At 37.3% G+C, this 11,975-nt stretch overlaps 1 protein-coding gene across 1 annotated transcript in view; it reads left to right on the top strand.

Annotated features, from left to right (window-relative positions):
* The first annotated feature begins 238 nt into the window (after window positions 1-238).
* RGL1 (ral guanine nucleotide dissociation stimulator like 1) overlaps window positions 239-11,975 on the top strand; it is a 204,071-nt gene continuing 192,334 nt past the window's right edge. The window contains exon 1 of the mRNA XM_051998795.1: window positions 239-399. Coding sequence (XP_051854755.1) covers window positions 268-399 — 132 coding nt within the window. The 5' untranslated portion in view covers window positions 239-267. The remainder of the gene's footprint in view (window positions 400-11,975) is intronic.

Raw genomic sequence — 11,975 nt, 5'->3', positions numbered from 1 at the left:
AGTCTTCCACGTTTGAAATCTTTGCGTTATCCCTGAACCTTTCCTCTCCCTCATTTTTCAAAGCCAGCCAATTACCAGATCCTGCCTATGTCATCTCTTCAGCATCTTTAGCAACTGCTCCTACCTGTTTTCACAGTTGGAGGCTTTTGCTGCCACCTGGTTGTATCTGCCTTGATGTCTGTTTACCTCGGTGTTTACTTTTCATTCATATCTTATTTTTTCTACACAGATCTATAATGCTTCGGACCTGAATCTTGTTCTTCCAACATGGATGGGAAAACTATAGAGGAACCCATTTCTGCAGTATCAAAGTCTAAAATTTCCACCAAGATGGAGAACACAGCACAGTGGTTGGTTGAGGATCATGCCCAAATATGGGATGTTTTAAAGACTGAGGAGGTAAGGAAACTGAGGGAATATAATACTAATCATTTTAACCCGGTTTCACTTAAAAGTTTGCAAGGAAAATGGAAAAGGAAGATAATGGCCTCTTTCCATTGATTGAAATTGGATGTCATGTTTTACTCTGTCTTAAGTTTTGGAACGATAAACATTTAAATATAGGATGAAAATTAGCTTACTACAGTAGATATATAGCTAGACAAATTCTGGCACATATTGGCTGTGTGATTCTAGGCAAGTCATTTACTTTTTAATTGCTCCAAGCAACTTTCTAAAATGAACAATTGCTATTGTGCATTAGGAGAGGGAGCTATCTCATCTAGGAGTTCTCTTCATCAATGGAATGACAGTTCCAGATCAAAAAAAAAAAAAGTACCCCAAAAGGATTCTGAAAGATCATTTTCTGGCAGAAATGGGGAATGCCTGAGGGGTGAGTCATCAAAGAAAGTATGGGAATGTGAATCACGCTGATAAAATGAACTGCAATGGACTGGATGATTCATAGAACTCGGGGCTTGAGAGCTGAAAGGTATCCCTCAGACAATAAAGAAAAATGGATCTTGAGTTTTTAAACCGTAAAAGATGGGGAACCGGTTCAAGGCTGCCAGCAGGAACTAATAAAAAGGCAGCAAAGAAAGACAATACTCTTCAGGCTACATCACCGACCACTAAGTAAATGAAATCATGCTATCTTAGCATAAAAGAGTGCAGAAACTCTGATTCTCCAAGGGTAGGCAAAATTAGTCCTCACAACATCAGGCATTTGGGGTAGGTCAGGAGGGATCAGTGTTAAGTCTTCCAGAGGAATTGAGCTTCCTAGTTCAGTACAGAGTGTTTTTTCACATAATCTTTGTTGTAAAGATAGGGGAAGTAGCTTTCTTATTCAGAGGATAGCTATTATGTTAGGACAGAAGAGGACCAAAGTAGTTGCTAAATAGAAGTATAGCATAATTGAGGAATAGGGAGAAAAGGATCATTTATACTTGAAGGAAAAATAAGATGAAATTGGAAATGCCAGGCCAGTTTAGAAATGCATTCAACACCTAGCCCAGATGACATTTTAGATGAAGGAAAATAATGAGGGGATAGTTGTCTCTACACATTGGATGGCTCTTTTTGTTTTTGACTAGATTTCACTTAAATTTGGATTAGACTGTGCCCTTAACCAATTTTTGTAGTTTTTTGCTTTAATGGACATATTAGACATTATTTTTGTTTATTTTCTTATTTATTAGTAAAAGTTGTTTTTTGGAAATTTCTTAACCTCCCATCCCACAATTTTGTCTTATTGTTGTCATTTGGTTGTGTCCAACTTTCTGTGACCTTGTTTGAGGTTGTTGTTTTTTTTTTTTTTTTGGCAAAGATACTTAAGTTGTTTACCTATTTCCTTCTCTACCTCATTATATAAATGAGCAACTGAGGCAATCGGGGTTAAGTGACTTACCCAGGGTCACACAGTAAATATCTAAAGTAGAATTTGAATTCGGGTCTTCCTGACTCTAGGAACAGTGCATTATCTTCTGCCCCATCTAGGAGCTAAAAATAAATTGATTTTTCCATACCACATTCAGAAGCCATAAGGGAGCTATGTGGATGCCTAGAGCCTGGTTTTGGTAATGGAAGCAAATGGAGACTATCTCCCAGATGGATTGACAATGGGAAATAGGGAAGCCCCACTTCTCAGTATTAATGCAGCATCAGTAGTAGGGACAGATCAGCAAGTATTTGGCTGTAGGAAATAGGTGTGATTGTACCCCAGTAATTTGAGTTGCTGCTAGAGTGGAAAGCTAGTTTAGGTAAGCAGTGCAGAACCAACTACTTTCAATTATTTCCTGATGATTATAACTGAAAGTGAGAATATACATGTTAGTATTTGAACATTCACTAATTCTAATGATCTGATACTGACAATGGAGAAATCAGTTGTTCCTTAGGGCATACATCTAGGATGTGACAGATAATCTCCCAAGGCAGGAAGCTTGATAAGTATTGCCCATTTCTGTTGATTCATGGTTGTACAAACAATATTGCCTGGAGGAATCTTAAAAAATTCTGACAAAAATTAAAACACCTTAAATAGAAAAGAGTTTAATTCAGAGGTTTTTAACCTGTTTTGTGTTGTGGATCCTTCTGGAAGTCTAGTGAAACTTATGAAACCTTTCTCTGAATAATATTTGTAAATTTATAAAATATGTAAGATTATAAAGGAAAACAATTACACCAATAAATAGTTATTTAAATACCTGCAAAAACCAATTTCATGAGTCTTAAGTCTATCCATGGTAAGTAGACTCCTGGGTAAGAATCTCTGTTTTAGAGGAATGAATATTATTTGTCATTATTGCTGCTTGGTGGATGCAGAATTTTAGAAAAGAGAGGCAAATTTGGAAAGGGAATATCTTGGCGAATAAAATGCGCTTGCAAAAGGGATTTGGGCTTCTTGTTAAAATATAGGAATGATGAGCTTCTAGTCAGACATGGAGCTGTTAACTTCTCACTTTCCTTTGCTAAATCTTCCACCATATCATAATCTTTAAATGTGGCTTTCTCTCAAGACTGTTCTAGGCCTTCTTATCTTTTCTCTCTGTATTCTCTCAGCTGGTGATCTCATTAGCTCCCAGGGGTTCATGTACAGTTTCATATGCATATCTCTAACCCACTTCCCCTTCATTGGACATTTTTATCTAGATATCTCCCAGACATCTCAAAGCCAGTAGGGGGGCATCAGACAGACTGTCTAGAGAGTCATGAGTGCAGCCTGGAGAGGAATGAAAACATGGTTTCTTATACATCCCTGGTAAGCCTGAGTATTCTCTTTAATAGGGATGTTCTGGGAGGAACTGGTCAATGAGGGAGAAGCCACAGGGAAGCTTTTGTGAGAAGTCTAGAGGTGAAATAAGTTTTCTGGGTGAAAAAATCTCTATGTCATGGTAGAGAAAATTTGAATCATCTCTGTGTCCCCTTCTTCCCACTCATACAGTCACTACCCTGGGCAGCTAAGGGTCTCATATAATAACATATAATATTATTATGTATAATATAATATTATATTATATCTAGATTATTAGCCTTCTAACTGGTCTCTTCCCTTCATTTTTTTCTGTCCATCTCATCCTCTGCTTAAGTCACACAGAGCCTCCTTCCATGATTCTTGTGGTTCCCTCTTGAGATCCTATGTGTAGCACTGAAGTCTTTTTACAATCTGACTTTTTCCTGCCCTTCAGTCTTTTTACACTTTATACCCTCCTGTCTTTTGCCTCTGAGGTACTGGCCTCCCTGCTGTTTCTCACACATGCCATTCCCATCTCCTGTCTGTGACTTCATACCCTCTGTCCCCCATGTCTGGAATGTTTTCCTTCCTTACTTAGAGATCTGAAGCTTTCTGAGTTTCTTTAAGACTTGGTTCAAAAGCCATTTTTTTTTTCTGTAAGACAGGAGTTGTTAATCAGGGGTCTGGGAACTTGGATGAGGAAAAAAAATACTTCTTTATTTTCACCAACCTCTAATTGAAAATTAGTATTCCTTTCATTATGGTTTTTCTGAGAAGGGGTCCCTGGGCTTTTCTACTCCCACCCCTACCAAGGTCAGGATCTTCTGTTCTGTGGCTACTGCCTTCTATTCCACATATATCTTTCTGTACTTATTCATTTACCAATTGTCTCCTCCATTACCAATGCAAGCTCCTAGAAACAGAGTGTGTTGTGTTTATGCTTTTCTTTATATTCTCAAAATTTAAAGTGGGAATAGCATGAGGCAAGTGCTTGCTTAATAAATGCTTGTTGATTGATCGATTAGGGGATACCTGACAAAAGCTAGTAAGAATGGATTTGCCTGGCTTCTTAAAGAGCTAATCAAGAAAGCCCCAAACTGGAAAGGAAAGAGAAAAGAGAAAACTGCCTGCACTATTGTAACAAGCTAAATTCAGGGTAGAAGAGTATCACAAAGGGAAAAAAATGACAGTAAAGATGTCCCACAGTTCACAGGAAACAAATCCAAAGAAGGAGCTGGAAATAAATTCCATGGCCTCAGTTGTTTGTGTATAAATGCAGGAGAAAGATGAATGAACTATCCTAAATTAAAGAGGCAAATTTGATAATATAGATATTCTATGTCTGAGATTAGATCATTGGGACTTATGGCAGAAAGAATTATTGAAGCACAGAGGTGCTACTATTGTGGTTTGTGGCAGTGCTGAGAGTTGTGGGAATCCCCTCTGGTCAGAAATGCACAGATCCAACGTGAAAGAATTCAGGAACCCGAAAAGAGTGGAAAGGGCAATGGGCGTGGAATCAGGAAGATCTCAGATACTTCTCAACTACATAATTCTGAGCAAGTCTTGGGAAAATAAGAAGAATGAAAAAAAAGAAGAGAATATGAGATCTCACAAGTAAAACAACAGATCTGGAAAACAGATCATAAAAAGAAAACATAAGAATAATTGGACTACCTTAAAGCTATGAACAACAACAACAAAAAAAAAGAACCTAGATACAATAATACAAGAAATAGGAGGAAAAAACAGAAATAGAAAAAATTCACCAATCATCACCTGAAAGAGATCTTACAAAGAAAACATACAGGAATCTCATTGTTAAATTTTGAAATCCGTAGATCAGAGAAAATTTTGCAAACAACAACAACAAAACAATTCAAATATGCTGGAGCAACAAAGTCATGCACACAAGACATCACTAGCTACAATAAAAGATCTTTGGTCTTGAAACTAGGGCTGTGACTAAAAATATTTTATCAAAAAAAATTAAATATAATGTTACATGGGGGAAGAAAGAACATTCAATGAACTATTAGGTTATCATGTATGAATGAAGTACAAAAACAAGAACTGATCTAGAATTAGATGGGGGGAGGGGTGATTTGGTAATTATGAAATCCTTTTCCTGTTGGGAATAGGTTAAAGAAGGAACAATACATACACACATACATACTTATATACCAAGAAGGATATAGCTTCCTCTAAAATCTTTATAGAAATGAAAGGGAAAGGGACAGGATAAGGAGTAACAGGAGTGAGATAAGGTATATAGAAAGGGTTAAAGAGGGAGAGGATAAAGGAGGGATTCTTCGGGGTGGTAGTGGTTAAGTAATAGCAAGGCAAGTTAGTGGGTAGAAGTAAAGTAGAAGAGTTAGGAAATGAGATAATGCATATATGTGTATGTGTGTATATAATTTATATATATATATATAAACATAAATATATCCATGCTTAACTGTAGCCTGCTTGGGGGAGATGGAGGGGAGAAAGAAAGGGAAAAAAGAATAAAACATAGAACAAAAGAAAACCCATAAAGAAACAAAGAAAAGGTGGACAGTTCTAAATACAATGTGTTTTATTATTATATATGCTTTATTGAAATGGAGACTTATTGTTACATATTTTAAATCCTTGAATATGTTCTGCTGTGCACATGACAACTTCTTTTGTTTTCTATTTTCTATGTAAGTTTTTTATTAAAGCTTTTTATTTTCAAAACATATGCATGCATAATTTTTCAACATTAATCTTTACAAAACCTTGTATTCCAATTCCCCCCCTTTCCTCACCCCCTTTTCTAGATGGCAAGTAATCCAATATATGTTAAACATGGTAAAAATATATGTTAAATCCAATATATGCATACTTATTTATACAATTATTTTGCTGCACAAGAAAAATCAAATCAAACAGGAAAAAATGAGAAAAAAATAAAATGCAAGCAAACAACAACAAAAAGAATGAAAATACTATGTTGTGGCCCACACTTAGTTATCACAGTCCTCTCTTTGGGTGTAGACAGCTCTCTTCATCACAAGATTGTTGGAATCATCTTATTGTTAAAGAAAACCATGTCTATCAGACCTGATCATCATATAGTCTTGTTGTCGTGTATAATGATCTGCTAGTTCTGCTCATTTCACTCGGTATCAGTTCATGAAAGTCTCTCCAAGCTTCTCTGAAATCATCCTGCTGGTCATTTCTTACAGAACAATATCTATTTGAACTTTAAATAAAAAATAAAAGAAATCCTTTGTAAGATGTTTTCATTGCAATTCTTCATTAGTGATGGGTTAATGACTCCATGGGCATCTGAGGATCTGCAGCTTCCTTCTTCAGAGAGGCAGGTACTCCAGAATTCACAGCCATAGAGCTCCAACCATAAAAAGTAGGTAGACCTATGTTTCAGGAAGAAGTCTGGGTTCAGTGAAAGCAACATGCCATTTAAATCTAATCCAGCCTCTCTCATCCTCCTCTTCAAAGCTGGGCCCTGTTCACTGTCTGCCCCATCTCCTTAGATACAACAATATCTGTCCAAGAAATGTAAGATGTAATGATGGACCAGATCTGTGGCCGTTCAGTTCAGGTATGGTAGACATTTCTCATGTGCTTGGTTTTTCTGGAGGAATTGGGCCAAATCCTTGGAATGGTTCTGAATCTCACTTAGGGGTTCTGCAGAAATAATGTCTTTCAATACCACGGGCTTCTTTTGCACAGGCTTGGTCTTGTCCAGATGGTTTTTGCTTCTACACAAAGAAGGGAATAAGCACTTCTATAGGTCATCTACTATGTTTTATTCTAGGTGCTTTTACAGATGTTCTCTTGTTTGAGCCTCACAACAACCCTGGGAGGGAGGCGCTATTATTGCCCCCAATTTATAGTTGAGGGAATGGAGACAAATAGAAGTCAAATCAAGTGACTTGTTTAGTATCTCACAGTTAGTAGCTAAGGCCCAGTAAGTGCTGCATCCTCTCGCTTGCTGGGTATCAGCCTGCTGTGGTACTGGGTGAGAGGCCCTGTAATAAGTCCTAGGATACCAAAAAGGTCCAGTTTTCTTTCTTTTTTTTTTTTAATTTAATTTTTATTTAATAATTACTTTATATTGACACTCGTTTCTGTTCCGATTTTTTTTTCCCTCCCTCCCTCCACCCCCTCCCCTAGATGGCAGGCAGTAAAGGTCCAGCTTTCAAGGAGCTCTCAGTCTGATGGGAGAAATAACATTCAAATAGTGGTCTATAAACGAGAGAAGGCCGGATACTCTGTCATGAAGGGAGCTCACAAATGGCTTCCTGCAGAAGGTGGGGCTTTAACTGGGACCAGAAGGAAGTGGGGGAAGCCAGAAGCTGGAGAGAATTCCAGCTTGGGGATAGGCTGTGGAGTCTGGAGATGGAGGGACTTGTGGAAGGAACAGCCAGGAAGCCAGTGTCTCTGCATTGTAGAGCGGGTGAAGGGGAAAGGTAGAAAGGGGCCTTGAAAACCAAACAAAAGATTCTATATTTGATCTTGAGAGTGCTAAGGAGCTTTTGGAGTTTTTTGGAGAGGGGCTTGATGTGATTTAGGAAAATCACTTTGGTAAACTGAGTGGGAGATGGCATGAAATGGGAGAAACTTGAGCAGGGGAGATTAACCAGAAGGGGACTTCGGCAGTCCAGGTGGGAGCTCTTGAGAGACTGCAGCAGGTCAATGGTAGGATCAGAGGAGAGAAGGGGTGATATATAGCGATGTTGTGAAGGTAGAATCAACAGGGACTTGGCAACATATGGGTGGTGAGAGGAACTGAGGAGCTGAGAATGTAGGCCTGTTGTGGTGCCTTCAACAGTCACAGGGAAGTTCAGAAAAATCTTCCAGTTTCTTGCCAAAAGCTTTGTCATTTTTGGCAGTACTTTCTAGGTTCCTTCTGGCAATATAACTTGTTTCCTCCAGAAGTGGGCATGTCAGCCCAATTTCTTCCAAATTCTTTCTCTTAAGTCTCCAAAGAATTTCTCTAGTTAGGGTTTTTCTCATCTTTTGATGGTACTACTGCCATTCCTGTGGTAGAAGAGGTAGATAAAGAGAAACAGTAAATAGAGACTAGCTAGGAGAACTAGAGTCCAAAATAAGTACTTGACCACATAAGAAAGTGAACAATTGACTCATCCTAAGGAGAACATGAGCCTTCAATTGTTTTCCCAGAGTGGCAATTATTTTTTGTACTAAGCCATCCATATTCTGGCCAGCTCTCCTTTGTGACCAATTGCCTACATGAGATAACCTGAGTTAGGCAAAGCATTTGTTGCTTTTTCTTGTGAGAAGCTGAACTATTTATTAGCCCTAGTAGAGTTTGAACTTTGAGCAATAACCTTATTAGCATAAAGTTCCAGCCAGTTTGCTGTAACATCGTGCAATTCCTTGTAAAAGGAATTATTTGTTCATTATACATGTTTCTGAGATTAAATCATAAAAATCTGAGATCCAGTAAGAGGAAATGTTTTAAATAATAAAAATTGGAGAAAAATTTAGAAAAAAAGGAGTGAGAATATCTTATTAGACTGTGGAACCACAGTGCTGGGCTCAATTTGACATAAAGTTTGCAAGTTTGAGGATAGGACTAAAGTAACAGTGTTCCTTTATGATTATGAATAAATCTCTCCTATTGGAGAGTATCCCTCCTGAGTGTCTCTAGGGTGGTCTCCTGGGCAAGAAAGTCAGCATCTCAACTACAATCTATTGTTAGGAGATATGTCAGATGTTATGTTTGTGGCCAGATGTGAGTGTTGAAAGTTTTCAACTTCTGTCCTTCTTATACCTGTGTGAGATATAAACTTATTCTGGAAAACCATGGGCCTCCTCATCATAAGATATACTAGGATGCATGAAAGGGCTGGACCATAGAAGCCTTTCTTCATTCGAACTCGATTGACAGTTATTTGAAAAGAAGATACTTAATCCCAGGGAGAGAATAAATAAGAGATGGTTAGTATGTAGGAAGCTGTCTCTTGGAAAAAACACTTGGACGTTTGCAGCCAATTCAAGCCGCCTCCTTTAGCTCCAAGTTGGCTCTGAGCTCTGCCTTGATGTACTAAACAGGAACATATCTTACTTTTTGTTATAAAGAGTGGAAAAGAGAATTAGTTTGTAATATGAATAAATAGGCTTAGAAAATATCCATGGAAGTGGCATCCACTCAAACTCTTTTTAAACTAACATTTTCACGGAGATTCTGCTTTAGCTTAATGTTGCCCATAAATAGCCTCACTGTGCCCCTGGGGGTGGGCTGGGAAGTAAAGTTTCTTTTCCAACCCTATAGCACAGCAGGAAGTGCTTTAGTCTCCATTGTGACAGTAAAAAGTGGGTAGAGAAGGAATATCATGGAGCAAGGGGAGAAAATCAAAAGGAGGAGTCCCTTGTATGGGTTAGAACACTGTGTCTCCTTTCACCTGAATTGCAGGGATGAAGAAGGGACAGCACGATTGAGATCGGTCCTGGGCAAACCAAGTTAGGCCCTGTGGGCCAGGTTTGGGCTCCTTGGGGGGGTGGGAGAGGGAATAATCTGTTTCCTAGAGGGAGCAGCAGTAGAATGCAAACTCTAGGAACTTTGTGCAGTGACTTGACTCTGGGAAATTTGACGGCTCCGCCTGATTGAGGTCATCCATCCCTCGTACAGGAATCCTAGGGAAGCATTTGGAAAATTATGTGGCTGAAAAATATTAAAGAAAGGTTTATACGGAGAGAACAGAAATGTAAAGGATAGAGGAATAGGAAAACATTCTGAGAACGGGAGAGAATCCAGTTTATTTTGGATTTCTGGTACTGTGGAGAGGTGAGAAGAACTGGACTGTCTTCACTCACCGTGATGTTAGGCCGCTGCAGAGAAGGACCAGATGGAGTATGGGGTGATTTCAAGGGGTCGGTAGCCTCTTTACCCATTGAATGATTGGAACTAAGCCTCGTTTTGTGTGCCTCATAAAGATAGCTTGTCACTAACAGGATCCATTTCAGTTTTCATTGCCACAATATCAACAACATACATGTAGAGCAAAAATACAATGGAAAAAATAGCAAATTATCCAAAGGAAGGAACCTCAAGTAAAATTGGATTCTTAGCTCGTTTGCTATCATAGTGAATGCTTGCAAACTCATTCATTGCTACAAGAAGATATCCAACTATTTTAAGTGAGGATGATCTTATATCAAAGCAGATTTAAGTTGATTTGAAGTAGAAATAGAATCAATTAGAACTCAGACCATTGTGAAGAGGGGAACAAAAATGGAGACGGGAAGCAGTTTAGAAAACAGATTCCACAGAGGGCCAGAGATCTAGGCACTTAAGACTATTTGGAAAAGCAAGATATGGCAGAGCTAGACGAGTAGGCATTTTTATGAGAATGTCTGGGAGTGATAGAGGTATGGGGACAAGGGAAGATCTTGGACTTCCAGCTGAAGAGAGGAAATAATATAAGCCAGTAGTCGAAATCCTAAGAGACAGTAAGCTTTTAAATCTGACTTTTAAATGTTTACTTTCCTTGTAAATTCTGTATTGGAACAAGAACAACAAGCATGAAATCATATGCTTGGCAGCTAATTTAATTTCCAGACACCATTTAAGTCATATATAGTTTACTCCTATCTAACAAATAGGTATCCATTTTTCTTTTTAAGGTTCATATGAAGATTTTTCTGTGACTTTGGTTACTTGTATCAATCCCTGCGTATAGACAAATGCATTTCCCTTTTTGTGGTGTTAACTCATCTTTCAAATTTTTAACCTTCAAGCTAAAAAGAAATAAAATAATACAAACAAACAAAGAAATAAAAAAATTAAAAAGCTGGAGTGTTTGGGGAAAATGCTGGTTAGTAGAATTGTGAGAACTAATTCAGAGTTAACATTGACTTGACTAGAAAATTCTTTTAGTTTTGATCTTAAAAAAAAACCATTATAAAATGTTTTAGCTCCTTTTACTACCTTATTAACTATAGAATAATGCATATCAATAGAATCTTCTGCAATTGAAACCATTGCATTGCCCTAAAGTCATCTTTTTGAAGATAATTTCTTATTGTACAGTTATGCTGAAAATATCATATTCATTACATTTTGGATTGAATATATAGTGACTCTGGAACATGTTTTAAAAACTGATTTTAACAAAAGAAAACATTTATTTTAATATGTTTCATTGTCATTTGCCTCATTCTTCTGAAAGTGAAGCCACAGAAGGAAAGGAGTAAAGAACAAAAAATCCTGGGTTAAAAATTGAGAGTTCTAATTGGATTAAGTTAATTGAGGTTTTGCTTTAATCCAAATTACTTTAACTTTTATACACATCTGATTTGCTAATCTTCAAATAGTATATATTAATCTTATATCAACATAAGATCTATCAATAGTGATAGATTTCACTTGTTCAGTGAAATTCTTGGAGAAACTGGATCCATGGTCCTTCTGAACTCTATGGGTCTCTTCAAGTGTCGTTCTGGGAGGGCTCTTCCACTAAGATCCTTGGATGCTCTACTAGTCTTATTAAATCATGATTATATATAATTGTCTTTACTTCAGACCAATTATTTTTTCATTTTAAGTTTAATAGTTTAATAACTTTTCAAATTACACATAAAGATGGTTTTTAACATTCATTTTTGTAAGATTCTGAGTTTCAAAATTTTTTTCTTCCTCCCTCCTTTACCTCCTTCTACCTCACACTAGCAAGCAATATGATATAGATTATACATATACATTAATTTTTAATATATTTCCATATTTCAGACCCAATCTTGAAATTCAGCACTCAATAATTGACACACACACATTTATATATATAAT

The sequence above is a fragment of the Antechinus flavipes genome, chromosome 4, assembly GCF_016432865.1.
Source record: "Antechinus flavipes isolate AdamAnt ecotype Samford, QLD, Australia chromosome 4, AdamAnt_v2, whole genome shotgun sequence".
Taxonomy (NCBI): domain Eukaryota; kingdom Metazoa; phylum Chordata; class Mammalia; order Dasyuromorphia; family Dasyuridae; genus Antechinus; species Antechinus flavipes.
Note: the sequence above shows the minus strand (reverse complement) of the source record. Positions and strands in the feature narration are given on the sequence as shown.